Here is a 22,681-nt window from a genome sequence, read left to right on the forward strand (position 1 = left end):
CATATATTAAAAATAAAAAAAACTGTATTGAACAGACCACTGGTTTGGTGGGAATCAGGTCTTCTATAGTTCCACAAAACCTGAAACTTTCAATCATCTGAACTCCCTGAGCTCTTTTCCACAATTCCCTGAACAAAACCTTCTTAACAACATGGTAAAAGTATCAGCCTAATGATATATTGCCCACATTTGCCACTGCAATACTGGGAACTAGAGGCCTGTCATGCTCTGGTGTACAGTCCACAAAGACATCTCACCTTTTCTGAGCTGCATGAATGATTCTCTTCCTTCAGCCATGTAGTTGTTGTCATGACTCCCGCTTCTACCCGTCCTTCCCTCTAAGACAGTCAAATATGTTAACATAAACAGATACAGTTTTTATTACACACAAAGACAAGCACAGGAAAAAGAAGTTTCCTTCTTTTTTTTCAGAAGTGTAAGCACCAGAAGTAGAATCAGCAAGGTCCAGAGTAAATTCTTAGCAGAGGAAAAATAACAAAATAAAGGGAAAGATGGAAAGAAAAAGAAACATGGAATAAAGCTGCAGTAAATTTGAAGGTGTAAGCTAGCTGCAGCTACCTTTTTTTAACAATTATTGATATCCCAAAAAGTACTCTGAAGAGGTTAATGTGATCATAAAAAAATATTTTTATGATAAGAATTCTGACTTAAAAGGTCAGTATGAGTTACTGATGAATAAAAGGTATCTGTGCACAAAGCTGCATGAAAGTATCAAAAATAAGTTATGTAGTTTTTATAAAAAAATATACATACTAGGAAATTTATGAAAATTATAAAGCAAGCTTTTACCATTTTTGGATTTAGAGAAATTTATCTGGTCTATATCAGAATGAGAAATTAACATGCCTACTTCACTTAAGTCAGTGCACAGACAAGTACTGATTAAGTTTCATCATTCTGTTTTATAGTGTTCCCACTCAAAACAAAAAGTCTCATGAAGAAAGGAAAAATGTAAAACTAATATCCAAAAGTAAAAGGGTATTACTTCATACCTCCAGTATGTCTTTGGTAAGACAGGACCCGTGAGTCCTAAGTTTGAAAAGGTTATGAATCCCAAAAAGCTCTCCTTGATGTTCCTTTGATCCTTGCACTGCCTCGAAATACCGCCTGGCATTTTCAGTTCCAATCACTGCACAGTGAAGTTGCTAGAACAGAACAACGCAAGAGATTTCAGAAGTGTTTGCAACAACAACACGTCAGAATTTCCTGGCACCCACATTATATACACAGCTTTAGCTGGAACAAGCAGAAATTCCTAAGCAAGGATATTTTGTTTGAGTTTCCCTGGTAGATGTTGGTATAATAGATTGTGGTATAATATGAATCTGCTTGGCTTTACTGAATTCAAAAAAAATAGAACATTCGAAGACTTCTATTGCATTGTTGCCTATTATCAGACACTTACCATACATGTTACTGGCACTCCTCTGTATCTTGACAGCTGAGCTTCCACTATACTAAATTATTAGCATTTTTTTCGCCTTCCTCTGCACTGTATATTTACTTGCTAAGGGAAAGCAATCCAAGGATAGCTGAAAAAACCCCAACCCTCACACTTACAATTACTCTTGTTTATTACTACTTACTCGACTTGAAAAATACAAGTCAATTTGAAAAAAAAGAAAAAAAGAAAAATATTTATACATCCTTTCAAGACTTATACATGCTTTTTGGAAAACCAAACAGACAATATCCAGGTCTTCTTTTTCTAGGAGATCATCAGCTTATCTTCTATAGCATCAGCAAGATTTCTCCTTTACTTTCTCCAGACTTTCATGACAAAAAGCTGTGTGAATTAGATTGCTGCAGATACTTCCTAGAACTATCACAGTTGTACTTCATAAGCCTTCAAATAAAAACAGTTCTCTGCATAACCTGGATAATGTACACTGCATAATTAAACTGTCAATAGTTACAGAAAAACCATAACTATTGAGTAGAAATATAATTGTGTTCCATTCTTTAACAGCTGCTAAATGATGCGCCTTGGCTTCATACGCTAAGATAACATCATATATCATAAACACAAGGTCAACTACAAATTTACTACAGGCTAGATTAGCTTTCAGTCCCTGAAACTGCTGGGAAGAGCTCCCCATTTAAACAGTTTGTGAGCTTTACCTGTTTATACACTTGTCGCAAGTACATCATCTCTTCCACAGTTCCCAAGGATATCAATCTAAACACTTTAACAGCTCTGTGTTGGCCAATTCTATAAGCTCTGCAAGGACATGGCACATTAAAAACATTTGAAGAAATTAGAGCTCTTAGGGGTAGTAATAAACAAACAGTTTATTACAGTAAACAACAGTAAACAAACTAAATACACAAGAGCATTCTAATAAAACAGGACTATTTGAAATCATGCATATTTTCATTGGCTTGTTTTCCTTACTTTTCCGAATTTTCCTCAGTAATTGATTTCCTTTTCCTTTACCTTTAGTATTTTGTATTTCTCTCCAGGCCTATCCAGTGTAAAAAGCCTTCTCCTCATTTTTTATCACAAGAACTGTCTCCCACCTCTCCACAAAACAAAGCCACTGTTTATCTCAGGTTTGCTGGTTTTGTTTTCCTTTTGTGTCTCCACCTACTTTTGCTAAAAGTATTATCCTATTTCCATTATACAGGAATTAACTCATGAATTACTTGGAGCAGTCAGTTCTTTCTTAACTTCATAAATTACTTCACAAGATACAGCATCATAAAAACAGCTAATGAACTGCAAGTGTTCTATTCAAAGTCTCAGAATTTACCATTTAATAGATTATATTACACAAAATTCACAGGAGGCTAAAACAATTCATAGTAATGTGATCTTACAAAAATTCTTTAAAGATAGTCCCCAACACATCTTTCTGATATATTTCGCTAGAACAGGTGCACATAAACACATCCTAGAAATCAGACAGACCCTTAAAACAGGATTACATAATTGCATGAGATAACAGAAACTAGTGTATTTCTGATCATGAAAATATGTAAATCTACTGAACTTTAAATATTCTTTTATAGGTTCTAGTATTCTTTTTAAGTTTTTAATATTCTTTGTTTCAGTTACTAAAAGGTCTGCCTTGGATTCCTACGGAAATATCCTACAGTCAAAGAAGTCTTGGAAGAAAAATCTGCATTACTGGAGATATTCCAACACCATAATATCAGAGATAGATACTAAATGTCACAGATAGTGCTAAAAAGACACTAATATCCACAATGGTGAAGCAGAAGAGAACATAAAGAGCCCCTGTCTTTTGGGTTTGGGAATTCAAAACACCATTTGAACTAAGGTCATTTACAATGTATTCTTCATGAAGAACACAAGACCAATGTCAACTAGGCACACATATTCTAGATATCACAAAAAAGTTATAGTAACCACAAGGAGTTTTTTGTTGAGTTTTTGTTTGGCCCCCTGCTGAAAAAAAAAAAAAAAAGGAAAATATATTGTAAAATTTATGTTAAAATAATCACATCAAAGCTAAAAACTAATTTAGCTGGACTATTCCTCTTGTCTTGTGGATTAATCAGATGATGTAAAAAATTTCTTACTTGAGGAAAAAAATTAGTTGGACAATCAGATTACAGAATCAATGCAAGAGTGCAACATGGATCAAGTTCTGTATTTTGAGAGTGTACCTGTCAATTGCTTGAAGATCATTTGCTGGATTCCATGTAGGATCAAACAGTATAACAACATTGGCACCAACAAAATTAAGACCCAGTCCACCAGCCCTGAAAACATAAAAATGAAAAACCAAAACGACATGATAGTAAGAAAAGAACTGCAACTAGATTGCTCTGTATTAGGTCCATACTTGCCTACCCTTCCCCAACTTAAAAAAAAAAAAAAAAAAGAACACATGAAAGATACTGAAACAGTGCAGTACAGCTTTGTGTTACTGTAGTACTAACAACCACCAAGTACTCAAATAACCACTGCCATTAACTTCCCATGAAGTCCTACACAGGGCAACACCACCAAATACTATAATGAAATTCATAACCAGTTTTATGCCAGTTAGCATTATGGAAGCAGGAAAATTTCAGGTGAAACTTTTACTTTATCTAATTCCAGTACATAGTTTTTGACAATAATGCCATGCAACTTTCACTAAGGTGGTCACAATCTCAGGTAAGCCATACCTGTAAGCATTAACAACTAACACAAGTGTATTTGTACAGTAATTTATTCAGCTGTAAAAAACACAGTTGGCCACACAGCTGCATATCAGCAACATTCGTACCAGCCATTAAAAGGAAAAAAGCCACAGTCAGAAATTTGTCTGTTCTGTGGGTTAGGAGTCACAGGGGTTCCACCTGCATCATCTAACAACACACAACAGCTGTAGAGTGTTTTCAGGTAAAACCTGCAAGCCAGAGAAGAAACTGAGCACACATCTAAGCTGATGCAACTAACTACTGAACCCTGCAAAACTGCTCAGTTACTCAGAGTTTAGCACGTGCATAGATTAATGATTTGACAGGAACAAAAGTGAGGAAAACACCGCTTCTCATCCAGCTGCAAAGCAAGCAAATACTGAAATTTTTTTTTTGACTGGCTCAACCAACTATCATACAAAAGACACAAGTTCTTAGACAAGCACAAGCTAAATACTATTATTAAATAAACCATTAAAACAATTATTCACATTAGCATAGGCATCACTAATTCCAAGTGTGCTATTTTTCTGAAAGAGGTACTGCAAAATTGAAAAAGCCAATCCCATTTAACTTATCAAGCACCTGGTTTAACAGATTACTTTAAATTTTGCTTGTTTGAAGCAGATAAGAAATACAAGAAAGGTAAAGTTTTCAAGTGTAAGAGTGAACGGAGACAGAAACCAAAAACTTATGGAGCCCCACCACTTTTTGGTTTTCATGGAATCCATATCAATGTAAATGCAGCTGTGGCCTTTCACTTTCAAGTATGGTGTAGCTTTGGGTTAATTATATCTGGAAAGGGAGGGGATATAGAAACTTGCCAATATTAATGGATGTTTCCAGAGAACTCGCATTCTCAAACTGTGAACTAAATTGAATATTGAATAACAATATTTGGGTTGCGTTTTTCTTTCAGAATACATCAGGGTATTTTTCAAATTTAATGTGTTTCTTTTTAATGAAAAAAACTCTTTTTAGTAAGAGTTCAGTCTCTCCTGTTTCCAAACCAGCCCTGCAGTTGGACTGAAACGTAAGACAAGATGTAAAACCAACTGTCTATAAAAATCAACAAAACAGGATATCTAGCTTTATACCGGTTTTACCTTTCAGTGTTTTTAGGTATGCCCCAAAAATTTAGTTAGACCAAAACAGAAAAGAATGGTTCCTATATCCTTCATATACAGAACAAATGCGAAGTTTGTGCGTTGTGAGTTATGTACTCCATTTTACCTTTCATTTTAACTAGCAGTTAGTCATTTCCACAATTTGGTCCATGCAAATTAGTATGATATGGCTTAAATAAAGAGTTTTGTTAAAAAGAACAGTTTTCAGAAGATCATCTTACTTAAAACTGCACAACTTAGTAGCTCAAAAGGTGCAGAACAATACTACATTAGGAAAGGTTCTATGAAAGTTTTGGTTATCTAATTTCTGTTTACCAAGATAGGTTTTCCATAGTTTCTATGCTCTTTGTTTCAGAGGGATTTTGGTGGCTGAAAGTTCTTTGGATGTTATCATGCGCACACTAAAAGTTGTTCAAAACATTGCTGTGAAAGAATTAACGCTAAATGAAGCCCTGTAAAAGTAAAAAGTAAATAACAGCAGTCTGGTAATAGACAGTAGTAGAGAATGCTGCAGGTAGAATGGAAGCGGATATGTAACCTTACATGATAAAAACTATCTACAAATTTCTCTAGACACTTCTCTTTAAATAAAAAGAAAGCTGAGAAGCAGTAATGGATTTTCATTAACAATTCTGACAGAGCTAACCTAGAGAAAGACTAGAACAAAAAAAATCCAGAAACAGTGATTTAAAGACAGGCATACTTGCTGCTTTTATTTATTCCAGCAAACTAGGACGGAACAGAACTATGCTGACTTTGGTATTGTACATAAACAGTTTCCCTTCTTTTGGCACCACTTCTTTCCAGCACCACTGGAACTGAAAGCTTTTACATTCTCCTATCAAGTTACAGCAACTCCAGCAATTATTTTATTGTTTCTAAACATGCCTAAAAATCCTCTTCTCTTTTTCTAAGTAATCACAAATTTTCCCAGCAACACCAGTGCAAGACTGAAGTATTCTCAAACAGGTATTACTTCATGAGACTTAGAAGTTTCAACAGGTATATACCTATTTTTCCCTAGTGCTCCACCTGAAATTCATGATCTAATGGTTTGATGAAATGTACAAGCTCTGAAGAAATAAATTACATTTTCTCTCAACACCTATAAAATATATATATCCATAAAGCTGTATTAGTCACAGCTGTCAATAAAAGCATTAGGGATTGCCATGTGACTATGCTTGGTACCAATATTAACTTCATGACTTAAGGTCAAATCTACAGTTAGACAAACTTTTTTTTTTTTTTACTTTTTTTCTTTTCTTTTTTTAAAGTCCCATTTCTCACAACACTTCACTGATCAATTAAAACCAGGATTTTCAAATCTCTGTGGGCTATCTATACGTGATCTTCGGCAGAAACAGCATTTTGAAAAAATAGGAATATAAAATACAAACATTGAAAATTTAATAGTGAAAGTTATCATTAGTGCTGCACTGTAATTCTTCTCACGTTTTATGTTTTGTACGTTGCATATTAATTGTGCCAGTGAACATAATGGCAGTCTCAAGATTACTATGCAGAGAATCCATCCTTTGCAGAATGCACTTACGCATCATGCAAGTATTTTCAGTGAAAATCAACATCTGGTTCTCTGAGCAATGAGACCTTCAGAACACAGAACAGACCAGTCAGAAACTTTGCAAGAAAGTACAGACAGAAGAGTATGAACCAATTCTGTCAATATACTGTGCAGTGAAAAATACAGAATATACTCTAAAGCCCATTATTATTTTATATATGCCTGAAATCTGAGTGAGAGGAAAGATTAATCTCTTGTACAGCAGAAATAGGATAAATCACTAATTTCCAAAGGATTACAAATGTAAAGATGCTTCCATTACCGTGCATCAAGCAAGAAAAAAGATCACTTCCTGTTATCTGTAATAAACTAGGCAAACCATTGCACCCTCTGTTTTGCTTACAACACAGTACTTATACTGACTGTAATTCCATTACAGTTTGTTCCTCTCAGGTATTTCATAAGATAAGTAAAACTACAAACAACAGAATCAAGCCTTTTCTCCAGCACCATCAGCAGGCAGAGAAGGCTCACTAGTCTCTATATACAAGCTCTCAAAACAGAGACAAGAAAGTCCATCTCTGTTTAGTTAACTTTAATTTTTATTTTGATTTAAATTAATGAAAGAGAACTTACATGTCCATGATTACAGTACTGACTGAAGCAAAAATTAGTCCTTCATAATGCTACAGATTCTGAAATTTCCCTCTGTCTTCAGGGACAAGGGGTATGGACTCATGAAGGTCTCAGAGAAGCAATGGGAGATTTCACAGTTGACAGAGATTACAAGCCAATGTACATGACCAGTGTCACAAATCTCTTCTATGACTAGTATCACGAATCTCTTCACAGTCCTATACATAAGCACCAGAGTATTTGAAGACTGCTCTGACATTCACTTGCAACAGCCTTTAAGATGATGTCTGCTCTAGTTATATAGAGGTAGCTTGGATCCTCCTAACTCCAACATACCCACTTCCAGTAAAAACTACAGAGATCGTATACTCATATTTCATTAAGTTTCACTGAGTTTTCCCCTCTGGGTAGGAGGCAAAAGGAGCAAAGCTTCTCTCTGCTCCTTTTCTGCCCTTCCCCAGTACAAAATTTTATCAAGATGAAGAAAGGAAGTAACCTGAATAAAACAAACAGTCATTGTAGTAACAATAATTTTAGTTGAACATAATAATCTATTTCAAAACAATCTGCTATCCACCATAAATTGATAAGCAAATCTATAGGTAAGTGCATTTTAAAAAGACAATAAAAGATCTTGTTCAAATATTTTAAATAGACATGCTAGCTAATTAACACTATTAATAAATTGCAGGAACAGTGAGAGAATTTTTCAGTTCAATATGGTATTTCATGCTCACACTCATTACTTGCTAGTTAGTTCTACTAGTGTAAAACAAAAAAAATGAGTCTGTCTACAATAAAATTAAAAGCTTTTTGCAGATAATGACATAATCATAATTTTTTTAATAATAGTGTTTAAAACTACTTCTTCAATCCTACAACAACTTTAAACTAGGATCCAGAAGACCCACTTCTTTCTGATCTTAAAAATCCTCACGAAGCAGGAAGGGGGGGAGGGAAAAGGTGTCTATGTATTTTAAGAAGCTTCAGACCAAAGCAGTAAGTCTATACTTACTCTCACCTTTTCAAAAAGTAATCCCTCACAAGCTCAGCAAGAAAAATGCAGAGTAACTGATTTATTAACACTAGAGAGACATATTGAAACAAACTACAAGTTAAATTTTCTTACATTGTAGATACAAGACATAAGTTAATTTCCTGAAGGCTGTTGAACTCTCTTACAATTCTGATCCTATCTTCTGATTTTGTATTTCCATCAAGTCTTCGGTAATCTAGCCCAGATGCCATGCAGTACTGTTCTAGCACATCTAGCAACTAAGTGGAAAAATGAAGAAAAAAGGAAAACAAAAAGTTAAGTACTTAATAGTATCTTTTAAATTAAACATGATCACAGGGACCATGTTTATCAAATATTTTTAGTACACCACCCACTGCCACTTTGGTATCAACATTCATGATTCTCTTTAGCCATGAATCTACAGCACTCAAGGTGATTAATCTTGGTGCGCTGTGTTCTGATTCCATCAGCCCACCCTGGCTGCCTGTTTCACCGCTACCTGCCACTCAATCCCACCCAATCAGCAGGCAATCCATTTAAGCAGCTTCCTCCCATCTTAGCAAGCTGCAATTACTTGAAATACAGTAAATGAGCATTACAGCCAGCACAGAGTGCACAGTCAGAGTTCAGGAGCATGAAGTGAAAGACACCGCAGTAACCAGCAGTCAGTCTGGTACTAGACACCATAAAACATAACCTAAGACACATGAGTACTCTACTACTGCATCTAAATGTTAAACTTGCATTCTTTCTTAAAGTAAAAAAAAAAAAAAAATTATAAAATTTAAGACTACTGAACTACCATTCAAATTACTATTTTTAAAAATACTTTTCAGTGTTATCATTACAAATATTTAAATAAAAGCCCCAATACAATAGAGAGCGTTATTTCAGGAAACACATTGCTCCCTAATAAGGAAACCAAGGAGCAAGTACCTTAAAAGCAAAATGGACATGTAAGTCTTGCTCCAGTTAGAGAGTTTTAACTTCAAATCAACTAATGTAGCAAGAATTGAAGTTTCATTGCTACTGTTGATGAAAAGTCAGCAGAATGAGGAAACTTAACTTTCAGTGCTAACACAAAGGTTTTATAGTATGGCAGTCATACTGAGCTATGACAGTGCTCTAACTCAACACATACCAGCTGACCTTAGCTATCTGCACCTGAAGTAATACAACTATTTCAAAAAGCTCTAGGGACAGCAGAAGAGTGCTACACTTGTTTTGCTATCACCATTTTTATCATGGGGTAGCATAAGATTTCAATATGCTTGTGGAGTACGGCACACTCTTCTCATAATTACTACTAACAGTAGAAGCAATAACGAAATATGGTTGACAAGGTGCCAACTTTCAGATTCACGCTTCAGAACTTACTGCTGCAGTTAATGTTAAAATCACATGGAGCTCACCTTTGTGGAAAAGGAGAAAAGAAGAACTTTATCTTTATTTTTTTGGAAGTGATTTAGAAGCTGCTGAAGGACCTGTAAATGAAGCACAGCACAAAAATTAAGACATTTTTATCTAAAATCTAAATTTTTATCAGGTCATCTTACACACACTTAACTCACATTTTCAACCTTCAAACAGGCTACAATGAACTTAATTATTTGCAAAGCCAAGCAGAACCATAACAAAATAATTACTAACATAATAAATGGGCCAAGGGTAATGGAGATGCTGGAACTTTGCATTTTTCAATGATGTACATAGAAATCCTACTGTGAAAAGGTCATCAGACCACTAAGAGGTAGATTCAGAAGCTACTTGTGTCAGTGTATAGACTGCAACAAAAAGTTACTTATGTCACACACTAGCTCAGATTCTGAGTTTTTTCATTTAAAAAATGCACACGTTTATCCTGAAAACTCCAAGGTCTGTTTAAACTTTCTGTCCTACATCTGAGTTCAGAGCTTCTTGGAACTTGTCTTCTTAAAATAATCAGTGAGATGTATGCCCCTCCCCGTTCCCACTCTCATCTGTTGCTCTGTTTACAGTAGGATCCAGCTTCCCAGACTCTGCACAGACCTTGAAATGCCAATAATTCGCCCACACACAACGTTCTTCTGGTGGGGAAGCAAATAACCCAGAGCCTTGTGTATAATAGTGATACTGTTATTTTCAAAAGAACCATGTCCACATCTGGCAATGGCAGCTCCAGAGCACTGTGCTGAAGCCATACACAATGGGAAAAGAGGAATTTTCTGTACCATGACTATAGCTTTTTTTCACTGGGCAATAGATATTTTTGAAATCGTATTTATTCACTGATAAGTAGATAAACTGTTAATCAAGAATTATTTCACCACAAGCCTAACAGATCTTTGACAATCAAATAATGATGAATGTTTGTATTAATGTTACAATTTTGGACAATATCTAGAACATAAAAAGGTAATTATATGTCAATTACGAGCTCCTTAGTAAATGTTAGCCAGCTTGTTACAAGTGAAAATAAGGTACAAATGACAGATTTTTTTGGCCTCATTTCATTGTACATGAACATATAAACTAGGATTTATTTTACTGGTGGAAAAAATACACAACAGGCCCCTTCAGCAGGAGCTATACTACTCACATTTGCATTTTATTTAGCCACATTAAGAAAAGAAACAGAAGTTACATTCTTTTAAACTAGAAGGAATTGGCTCCTGTGTTATTGTTGTTATTATTAAAGTAGAGGTCAAATAGTGAATTTCCTATAGGAGAATACAAAAATAAATCCATGCAATTCGCTTAAATGAAATGGATCAATTTCATCCCCATCGGGAATTAAAGTATTCTGGAGTACTAAACAACTGTAACAGGGAAAAGTAATGGAAGTTTTTGCATCAAAGAGAAGTGAATTCTACACACGGTCACCCGAATATTATCCTGTATGTTTTTAGCCCAAAACAGAAACACTTGATCATACTCAAGCAGAAGTCACATGTTCTTTGCACGAGTCCACATGGATTTAAACATACATCTCCCCATTGCTACACATTGTGAGTCATCTGTATGTGATGAAATTTTACTTCTTGCTCTTGAAAACTTTTTTCTATAGAGATGTTCAAACTAACCTACAGTACTTTTTAAGCCTTCAAAGCCAGCCCTACTTGGGTCAGGGTTATTTTTAATGGCAGAGGTTACCATTTCTTGCAAAGTGCTCCAATAGCATTTTCCTACTGAATGATGATAGCCCAAGCAAAAATAATTAAATCAATACAACAATTATTCCTAAGAGATTTGTATTAAGAACAGTATTCCAAATGCCACAAAGAGCTCTCTGTGGAAATGTATGCAGTTAAAAAAAATAAATCTTCAAAAAAATATTTCAACTGCCCAGACATTTAACAACCCTTTACACCTAGAAAGAGTGTACCTTATAGAGTCTCTCTGAGACACAATTTTAATAAAACTGTAGCAATAATCAAACAAGGTAGTCTGAATGAGAATTACTGCAGGATTGTAAAGCTATCCTCACTCATCTTATTTTCCAAGCAGTCCCCAGTACTTCTGTGTGGACAATATGAAATCATTGCATTTCAAAAGCAACAAACTACTTGTCCTTAAGCTTTGCAGGTCCCCACTATTTTACAACATCATGACAGAAAAACAGTAGTTTCCAAACAAAGCAGGACACTCATTTCACTCAGTTTTCTTATATTCAACTACTTCTATTTAAAAATCTAAGTATGAAATTTACCTTGTAACAAAATATGTCAGCAAAGCTTGCAAACTGTACCTTCTGCAGTACAAGAGAAAAGTAGGGGATAATTTCACAAAAAAAGCTGAAGCTTTTAATCACTGCATATTACCCACCTCCCATTGTAACACAGATATATTAGTGTCCTTGTTATACTGTATGAAGTACACCATCAATGATTATGCATGTTGTACATTTGGACTGTAGGGCTTATTTTTTCCAGGCTCTTGTAATCCAAAATTCAGAACAGAAAACCTGGGGTGATACGTTAATGCTACAGCTTGCAAAATACAGAGAGATGACTCACAACAACAGGTAGCACACAAACACAACACACAGGCCACTCTCTAACCTTTGCGTACAAGCAAATCTAGTTTTACTGGTGGAAGTAATTCATATCCCATAACAGAATGTTTCCTTGTGTGTTTTATCTCAGATAAGAGAACAGATAGGCTGAGCAGATAGAACCTTTGCAATTCTGCAAAACACTTACAGCTGCTTAGCTAATAAGCTTCATTTAAAAAAAAAAATCACAGCCATTCTCCCTTCCCTGAATAATTTTTTAAAAATACCGCAAACTATTCCTTTGCAACTATGCTTACCTACAAAAGAATAATCACCTGTACCGAAATTTCTGTGTAGTCTGCAGTGAATTTTAAGTTAAAAGATAAAGTAATGCTTATTCAGTCTACACTACCAGATGAAAGTTACAAAAGAATGCAGCTTAGTTTCTAGAATTTATTTATTAAATTAATTATGAATTTATTTATTTAGGAAATGCAAACTACTACAGTGCAACAAGGTTATTAAAAAAATTTTACTATCATTTGTCTCAGTTATTTCCAAATAAACACATTAAAAATTTATAAAGCCATTTCCAAGCTCTAGTACCAGTTGACTCCTCTGTGATTACTTCCTTATGGTACAACAACTTTCTAAATTACATAATTCCTGAATGACTTTGCTTTCACAGTATAAAATACAAAATCATCACAAATAGCTTTCATTCTGCAATTTAGGAAAAAAAAAAAAAAGGCAACTCACCACACCAAAAAGGTATGAACCAGATTTTGGCACCATGAAGTTAAAATTAATGGACCCAAAACCCAGCTTATTTTCAATGATAGCTACATAACCCATTATCTTCCTTCCAGGCACAAAGATCATCAAATCATAAAACAGTTTGGGTAAAACATAATTTCATTTCAAACCACGCCACCATGGGCAGGGATGCCACCTACTAGATTCCAAGTCCCATCTTAACTGGCCTTGAACACTTCCAGGGACAGGGCATACACAGCTTCTACGGGCAACCTGCTCCAGTGCCTCGCTACCCTTACAGTGAAAAATTTCTTCCTATTTAAATTATCCAATCTAAACTTACTCTCCTTCATTTTGAAGCTGTTATCCCTTTTCCCATCACTGTAAAAAGTCCCCCTCCAGATTTCTTTAGAAATGTTTTTTTTTCCTAAAAAAAAAAATTCTCTTCATCAGTGAAAGGCAGCAATAAGATTCCTCAAGAGCCTTCTGTTCTCCAGACTCAGCAACTTCAGTTCCCTCAGCCCTTCCTCATAGAAGAGGTGTTCCACCCATCTAATAATCTTCATGGCCCCTCTGGACTTGTTCCAACATATCCATATACTTTTTGTAGTGGGAAAGCTGAATACCCACTGCTTGAGTGGAGGAGAAGAGGAAAATCACCTCTCTTGCCCTGCTGGCCACACCTCCTTTGATGCATTCCAGGACACCTCTGGCTTTCTGGGCTGTACAGAATAACCCTTTGGCCACACCTGCACCACTTCAGGCACCTTCCCCTCACAGCTACTGAACAAAATTAACTCTGGCCAGAATCAGGACCACATTTTACCACAACCTCATTTCAGCTAGTTGTACAGAGTAACAAGGAGGCTCAGGGGAGACCTTTTCTCCAGGCTAAACACATCTCAGCTCTCTCAGCTGTTTCTCATAAGCCTGACACTCCAGACCCTTCACCAGCTCCTTTGCCCTTCTCTGAACATCCTCCAGCAGCATCTCTGTGTCCTTCTTGCCCAGAAGGGCCCAGAAATGAATACAGTGCTCAAAGTGTGGCCTCACTAATGCCAAGCACAGGGGAAGAATCACCTCCCTGATCCTGCTGGACACAAAATTTGATACAAGCTACGGGCCTTCCTGGCCACCTGGGCAAACTGCTGGCTCGTGTCCAGCCGCTGCTGATCAGCACCTCCACGTCCTTTCTCACCTGGCAGCTTTTCAGCCACTCTGCCCCAGCCTGTGGTATTGCAGGGGATTGCTGTGGCCAAATGCAGGACCTGGCATTGCCTCTTGCTGAAACTCACACCATTGGTCTCAGCCCACTGATTCCTCTGCAGAGTCTTCTTAACCTCCAGCAGACCAACAATCCCACCCATCTTAAGTTTACAAACCTACTGAGAGTGCACTTGATCCCCTCGTCCAGATCATCAGTAAAGATGTTGAACAGGACTGGCCTCAAAACTGAACCCTAGAAGACACCAGTGGTGACTGGATGTCAACTGGATGTGGCACCATCCATCACCACTCTCTGGGTTCAGCTAACCAGTCAGTTTTTAATCTGGCAAAGGGTGTACAAGTCCAAAGCAGGGGCTGCGAGCTTTTCCAGAAGAATGCAATGGAAAAAAATACAATAAAACAATAACGAAAATATAAAATAGTAACATGAATAATGTCATGGTAAAATAATCAGTAACAGAACTGCTTCATAAGAAATTCTTCAACCCCTAAAGATGATGGATTTAGTTGTTAAAGCTAGGTATTAGTTTAACAGCTAAATTCACCTTCTCAAAATAATCAAGTGTGCACAACAATGTTAATATGTAGGCATTTCATACATATATATTAACAAAAAAGAAAGATATTGCTTGCATAGTAACAAATCAGTAAAGTGATAACAGCCATTCCTGCTACAGCAACATAGTCCTCCCACTGCCACCAGTCCCAAGAAGAAAATGTTATTATCCAGGTTTACAGAGAGCCAAAATTCTGTACAGCTCCTAACTCTCCCAGTTTCTCTCAGCTCCAGAGTACTACTAAAACTGGTATGGTTTTCTTTATAATTAGTTATATTAGACATACTTTCCATCTACATTAAACAACATCATAATCTACACTATATGTCATCTCATCATCTTTTGCTCCTCTCTGAAACCAGAGAAAGACAGTTTCTGACTGAGGGGTTTTACAGATTCATACTAGACACATTTATTTTGGTCATCTTCAGCACAACTACTATTATTTTCATCTAATGTCCTAAGGGTTTGAGAAACCAGTAAGCACTCAGTACATTTTCACCAGTGCCATGCCATTCATGATTGTGTAGGTCCCACTCACATTTATGCTCAGACATTCTTTACAGTCTGGAGGGTCCCAGCCTAGTTGGCTGCTTCTGACACAGTTACTAATTACGCTTGTGGCCCTTCTCTGAACTGTCCTCTGAACCTTTTCAAAATCTAACACCTGCTTTTTGAGAGGAGAGATTGGAACTACACACAAAAATGAAGCTGTGCACAAACCATTAAGCCCATAATGATTTTGTTTTGCTTCCTTTTCTTTGCCAAATATTTCTGACTGTCACCAGAATCCATGGTTTCATGAAACAATAGTTCTGTTGACTATAAAGGTCATTTCCATGCCCACTATCAAACACGTGAAGCTAAAATCTCAGAAAATTTTAGCATCACAGATTACTCTTATCCAGTCTTTGCCCAGATCCATGACAGGAGATTCCTGCTGTTGTATGATGAACAATAAACAGAAAAAATTAAAACCCCCAAAACTATTAGGTCTATATTTTCTTATATCCATATAATACAGGCCAATCCTATTGCTATTAATAACATATATTTTTCTTCTAAGGAAGGGGTTTTACCTTCATTTTTCCACTGTATTTTGGATCTGAAATAGTTTCAAAGGCTGCATCTTTGCTGAACTGCATAAAATCTGGAAAACTGGAAAATACCTGGCTGCAAACTCGTTTGATATGTGCTTCCTGGAAGAAAAGCAGAAAGATTGAACAGGTGTTAAAAATCAGAGCTATATTAAGCCATGGAAGGAGTTAAACAGGTTGAAACATGATCTGCCGAAGTATCTCAAGCAGAGTTATGTGGTTTTTAATACATCTCACTACAAAACTGCTGGATAAAACATATCCTCTGTGTTTTCCTTTGTTTCATTTAAAAACAAAAGAGATTCTTAATCTGAAATCATGGATCGTATTCAGAATTTCTTCTCCTGGCCAGAATCATCAGTTTCAAAAAATTCTCTTGCCTTGACGTTTGCATTACCTAAGGGTTGTGCATCAACACTTCTCTTGACTCTCTTGGGTAACAAGCCAGAATGGGAATTACATATTGTTCCACAACAAAAACTGTACAGGAAACGGACTTAAGGTTTTCAAAAGCCACATAAAGCTCTATTGGTAAATTTAGCTCTGAACTTAAAACATGACCTCACTCTTTAAGTCCACTTCGCTCCAGAGAGAAAGAAAAGATCACACTTCTCACCTACGAATAACACACATAAGGACCTTCAATACTCAAGGTAAGAAACACTACAAAGTATTAGTTTCTTTAGCGGATGTTGGTGAAATTAATACTTATGCATGACGCAGAAGCCTGTAAGTCACAAAATAATTGTGTTCTGTTATTTCAGAGGGTATTTAAATATCAGATGTTATTACAACAAAAACTACATACGCAATACAAAAAAAAACATCTAAAAACCACTAAAAACATCTGGGTATATGCTGTGTGCAATGTGCTGGACACTAGAAGTAACATTTATGAAAAAGCAAAACTGCTTTAATGGAACAAGCTAGCAAAATTAAGTAGGACATTGTGATTTCTCTTCCTTGATAGATTCTAAGAAAAAGTTGCAATGTCCCTAAATCCCTTTCCTCATTCCTGGATCTTAAGGCTCACAAACAAGCATTACGGAAACTGCCACTCGTGGGTCTTCTTGATTGCCATAGTAACAAGATAAGCTGATACTGATCTTTCATTGAGCAATTTCTTCTAAAACATGTTTCTCATTATTTAAAGAAACTCAGTTCTTAACATAAAGTACCAGAGAAAAAACCCATTCTAATTATCTATTATTTATTTCCACAAAGACATTCCTCTTATAGGCACTCTTCATAAATGTAACAAAAATGGTACTCTTAGAAATTATTAAAAATTACTCTCCCTCCTAACCTCTTTAATGTTTTATAATCCTTACTTTCAGACACGAAGCAACTAAATGAACATGTTGTTTTGTATAACATCTTTATAAGGTATGCATTCTGTATGAGGAAGGAATTTTACAAAATATCTTAATTGCAGTTAGTTAAGACTCATAAGCAGACCAGCAGCAATTTTCATTCAAGAGTTTTCATCCTATTCATTTTCCACAAGTCCATTTTTTAGATACTTCTGAAACTAACCTGCAGCTTGCTAGTGTTGTCTGTCTGCAGCAGTGCAGCATGATTTGCAACCTTCTGTAGGATCATTAGGTAACTGAAGCGCAATGACTTAATCGTTTCACCATGTGCATTTACCTATGAAAAAAAAACCAGTTTATGCAAACAAATACTACTGAAAGTAAGTAATAATCTCAAATAAATGCTATTCTTACCAGGTTTAATGCACTAACAATTCTTAACACTATAACTGATTTCGAAGAGATTAATACCGTATTTCTGATAGAAATGAATCAAGTTTTGTTTTTCCTTCAGCTTTGTCACCCTATTAATAGAAACATCTTCTCAATAAGAAAAAAACCCAAGCTATGTTCATTGCTTGCTAAACATTTCAGACAGTAACTTCTACAGACAACCCATGGAGATAACCAAGAATTCTTCAGTAAACAAGAAGATGGTAACTTTATAACCAATTAAATCACGCAAGAGCAGTTTGAATAACTTCTTACCTTTCAACTGCTAACTTTACTTTTCTCTCCAGCAAAAGCCTATAAAGCTTTACAAACATCTCAAACAGCATAATTCAAGCTTCAGACATTCTGCAGTGCAACAGCAACTGTGCAACAGCATCAGCTATCTTCCTAGTTATGGCTGGCTGGCTTGATCAATATTTGTTTTCCTTTGCCTTCTCAAGTTACTATATTTCACAGTTAACTTTGGAATAAAACAGCTCATAAGAGCACTCAACTATCTGCAGGCCTGCCTACTGCCCTTCTGTGAACCAAGTCCACCAGCATTTCTTTTTTTCTACAAGACATCACTCGAAACAAAAGCCTGCAGAGAGGGCTAGTATCCATGGTATATTAAATAAAACTGATAAGGGGATTGCTCATAAAGAAAGATGCAGAAGACTGAAGAAGCTACATCATTTGAAAAAAAACTCTACACAAGAATCAGAGCAGGCCAGAGAGATAAAAGGGAGAAAGAAGCATGTAATATATGCTTCTAAATGTTTAAAAGATGTGCTTAATCTGAGCCTCCTGAGTGAGGCAAGCAAAACAAACATAAAACTAGACTGATCAGGGTTTAAAGAAGTCCGAAGAAGACTAAAGAAATCTGCAAAGGTGTTACCCTTGGACAAAGTTTGGCTTGTGCTCTGCGACTGCTGTTACAGTTCTCCCCTCATGAAGCAAGGCAAAGTGAACAGCACAGAAAGGTACGACTGCAGTTAGAACACAACGAACTACACTGGCAACCTGCTGGGTTCAGCATGTCTCCCATTCACTGCTCCTGCGCAAACCACCTGAGGCACCCGGGAGCAGCATGCCTGATACTTGCCAGTATCAACTAAATCACAGGTGCATTTATTAATACAAAAGATCCAGCATTTACTGCATGGGGAACAATCACCTGCTCAGGGCATGCCAAGCAGCTTCGCAGTATCCCCAAAGTGCTTAACTTTATCATGCTGGTGATGCAGCTCCCCATGTTTCCAGCTGGGATATCCCAAACAGATGAGCTACAGCTAGGCAAACATTTCAATCAGTTCTTCATCAGCAGAGAGTCTCTTGAGAAATTCAGAAGACTATGCACTAAAATCCAAACAGTGCCAAGTTCTTACTTTGTAACAACAGTTCTTCCTCTTCCGTCCACTGTTGCAGCTACAGGGCTCTCCTGCTCTTAATACCAAGGTTACATCATCTGTCTCTAGCACAGCCTGGTACACAGCTTTCTGGAATTCAGTGAGGGAACAAAACACCATCTGCCAAAGAGAAAACACAAAAAACACTATCATGTGCATCATAAAATGAAAGGCAAAAGCCCACTTCATCAAAAAACACAAATCACAGATTACTGAAAACAGAAATAAATTCTACACTTGCTCAAATAGTTACAGGAAATTATTCTACCACCAAATGAAAAAAAAAAAGTGGATCCTGACACCAAAAGAGCAAGAAACTGTAGTAAAAATGTATGCATACTTATTTTATTCCACCCCAAAATTCTACAAAGACTATCAATATCATTCTACAAGAACCTGCCATTATTTTGCTCAAAACCTTCAAGCATAGCTTTTGTGAAGGAATAGGACAAAGGAAAAGTGAGAGAAGTAAATGCATAATGTTAATTACAAATTCCTCTCTGTTTTGCAAGGTGCTCAATTTCCCCTTTCTTTCCCCTTTTTAGGCATTGGCTGTTGTAGGGCACTATCGCAAGCAGGACAAACAGAATAAACAATGAGAAGGCAAGGATCTACAAAGTGCTATGGCAAAAACACTGATCCCTCTTCTGAAAGACCATGGGTGGCATCTCCATGACATCTTTAGTCTTAAGCAGCAGGAGACAGAAATCCCAAGATCACTCCTTAACCTACACTATCTATATAGCAGCAGCACCATGCTGAGCTATAATAATACAGCAGTAACTTGAACATATACTCACATTAACAAGATAATGAAAAGAGTAAAACCTGCTAGATTCAGAAAGGAAACTGACTCATGTTTGTGTTAATCTTTCCTTCAGAAGACTGCCTAGATGACATCATTATAAACTAAGAATGAAGAAAAACCACCAAATTTTGAAAATAAAACCAGATGCAAACATACTTATTTGTCAACTCAGAATAAAAGATTTAGAAGAACTCTTAGCTATATCTTTATTTAGATAACATAAAGTATTATCACTTCATATATTATTTACAATTGCATGAGATGAACAGGATTACAGGCCTATCACAGAATCAGTTTGCCTGAAATTTTTCTTTTATTTCAAGATTGGAGGGAGTTAAAAGCATACTGTTCCATACACAAAGTGTCAAGATGCAAATTCAGAAGTTCGGCATAGAATTTCAAGACATTTAAATACATTGCTTTGGGCTTGCAGACATAAGGACAAAAACATACATAAAACAGATGTGTAAATCACTAGTCAGAAGACTAACTGAGCATTTTCATGCTTGATTACTCCATTTCAATGTTCAATCATAGTAATTACGTGAACAAAGCACACTACTTCAAGTGCACTTTTTTCCAAGACTATGGATCCTTCTTAAGTTAAAAAGATGAAGAGAGAACCATAAACTACAGACATGATGCAAAAGAGAAAATACAACAAGAAAACAAAAAAGAAGAGATACATTCATTAGCATTGTATTTGAAATGTGAAGGCACTCTTACTCTGTCTTCCTTTTTTGGTAACTGATCACTGATAAGCGCTTTGGTACGTCTCAGAAACCAGCGAGACATTATTCTTGCTAGCTTCACCATGGCCTTACGACCTGTTGCTAGCTCTCTTTTAGTTGCAGTGTGCCTCTGGCCATGCTCCACTGGATCAGAAAATTTCTTCTTGAAATGTACTCTGCTACCTAAAAGTCCTGGTACAGCCCTATTAAAAAAACAAAAGGGGATGGGGGATTGATTCATTGATTTAAAGCATACCATGATTTTTTTTTCTGACTAACAGCAAGATCTCTTAAAGTACCAGTCACTAGAGAAACTACTAAAAATTTTAAGTACAAATAGAAATATATACTATTTTAAGACATGCCGTTTTTCCTTTGTCTTCTGTGATTCTCAAATGCTAAGACATACCCTTCAGGAAAAGGGTTTCAATCTCAAGAAAAGAAAAAGTTTAGCAGAACAACAGAAATCACAATTATATAGAAGCTCTAAACTACAAGGCTGCTAGTGTTAAGGAGCCTAAACTGGAAGCTAAGCAGTCATGTTTTCAATTTTTACTGGTTTTATGAAATCAGAATATACAATTAACAGATATTACAATTAACTAAATAAAATCTTGAGAAACGCAATAGTAGAAAGAATTTAGTAATTTTTGGCAGCATTACACATGGGAACAATTTACTGACAACATCAGCATAGTTTTAATGAACCAGGTGCAACACTAAGCTTAGAATATTCTTCCTGCTACTTCTGTTCTAAATATCCATATATTTGAAGTATACTTGCTTTGTTCTTCCTCTGCAAAGCATTCCCAGGAGATTTAGATTTGTACCCACGGTCAGTTGCACCTCTCCTTGACTATTAAAAGTTTTTCAGGACAAGACTGTTACTTTTCAAATATGTGCACTTGTGCATTTTGGAAAAAAAAAAAAAAAAAGCAAAATATTATTATTTTCATCCTCTAAGTAGAAAAGACCTGCCCGTCAGAAAGACCTGCACATACTGCACAGAGCAAAGGCACTATGTTGGTCAAGGCTGTGTAATTCTACTGGGCAAAGGACAGAAGAAAAAAAGGAAAAGAAAGAAGAAAAAGAAAAAGAAGAAGAAGAAGAAGAAGAAGAAAGAAAAAGAACAAAAAGAAAAAGAAAAAAAAGAAAAAGAAAAAGAAAAAGAAAAAGAAAAAGAAAAAGAAAAAGAAAAAGAAAAAGAAAAAGAAAAAGAAAAAGAAAAAGAAAAAGAAAAAGAAAAAGGGTAATATGGGAGGTGGAGAAAGAATAATTTTAACTGCTTCCCAAATTCCCCAAAGAAGCCAGCTGGGAAGAACTCCAAATGTATTAAGTAACTGTAAAATACCAAGAGCTTACCTCCCCAGTAAGTTATATTCTCAAAAAAAAAAAAAAATCAGGTTTTTTAAAGTTGAGAGTTGTGTTTTGTTGTTTTTTTATAACACAGATGGGTCCATACCATCCAGTCCTGCCCCAACCCCACTGCACAGTCAACACACTGAAGGGCTTAAACATAAAAAAAAAATATTTTATTTACCAGTCCATAACACACCAAAGTTCCTTCATATTGTTTTGAAGAATGGTTCCAGTAAGACCTATGCGAACACTGCATTTTAATGACTTCATGGTTTGAGTTATTTGAGCCTTTGGATTCTTGATTCTATGTGCTTCATCCACTATCACAGCAGACCACTCTATACTGCAGATCAAAAAAAGATTTCATTAATTGACTTGTCCCATCACCCCACATACGTACAAAAAGTGAAGTCAGCCGCACAAATAGCTATGATTATATTATAACACATTATTACTTTTTGATTTCCCTGGTTTTTTATATTATGCCACTCCACTTCCTCATATTGTTTGTTTAGTAAATTCAATTAACATAGTTGA

The 22,681-nt window shown here is 36.0% G+C and overlaps 1 protein-coding gene across 3 annotated transcripts in view; it reads right to left on the reverse strand.

The window, feature by feature from the left end:
• Positions 1-22,681, reverse strand: part of LOC121360702 (DNA excision repair protein ERCC-6-like 2) — a 36,168-nt gene that overhangs the window by 1,831 nt on the left and 11,656 nt on the right. For 2 of the 3 annotated variants that reach the window (XM_041480750.1, XM_041480749.1), the window contains exons 5-15: positions 22,326-22,487; positions 20,781-20,988; positions 19,226-19,366; positions 17,629-17,742; positions 16,075-16,194; positions 9,895-9,966; positions 8,594-8,739; positions 3,655-3,750; positions 2,143-2,242; positions 1,014-1,166; positions 258-338 (exon numbers count right to left, since the gene is read on the reverse strand). In XM_041480750.1, coding sequence (XP_041336684.1) covers positions 258-338; positions 1,014-1,166; positions 2,143-2,242; positions 3,655-3,750; positions 8,594-8,739; positions 9,895-9,966; positions 16,075-16,194; positions 17,629-17,742; positions 19,226-19,366; positions 20,781-20,988; positions 22,326-22,487 — 1,393 coding nt within the window. Of the gene's footprint in view, positions 1-257; positions 339-1,007; positions 1,167-2,142; positions 2,243-3,654; positions 3,751-8,593; positions 8,740-9,894; positions 9,967-16,074; positions 16,195-17,628; positions 17,743-19,225; positions 19,367-20,780; positions 20,989-22,325; positions 22,488-22,681 lie in introns of those variants that run through there. The other variant, XM_041480751.1, reaches the window with a different exon arrangement.

Source organism: Pyrgilauda ruficollis, unplaced genomic scaffold (assembly GCF_017590135.1).
Source record: "Pyrgilauda ruficollis isolate IOZ18807 unplaced genomic scaffold, ASM1759013v1 scaffold53, whole genome shotgun sequence".
Taxonomy (NCBI): domain Eukaryota; kingdom Metazoa; phylum Chordata; class Aves; order Passeriformes; family Passeridae; genus Pyrgilauda; species Pyrgilauda ruficollis.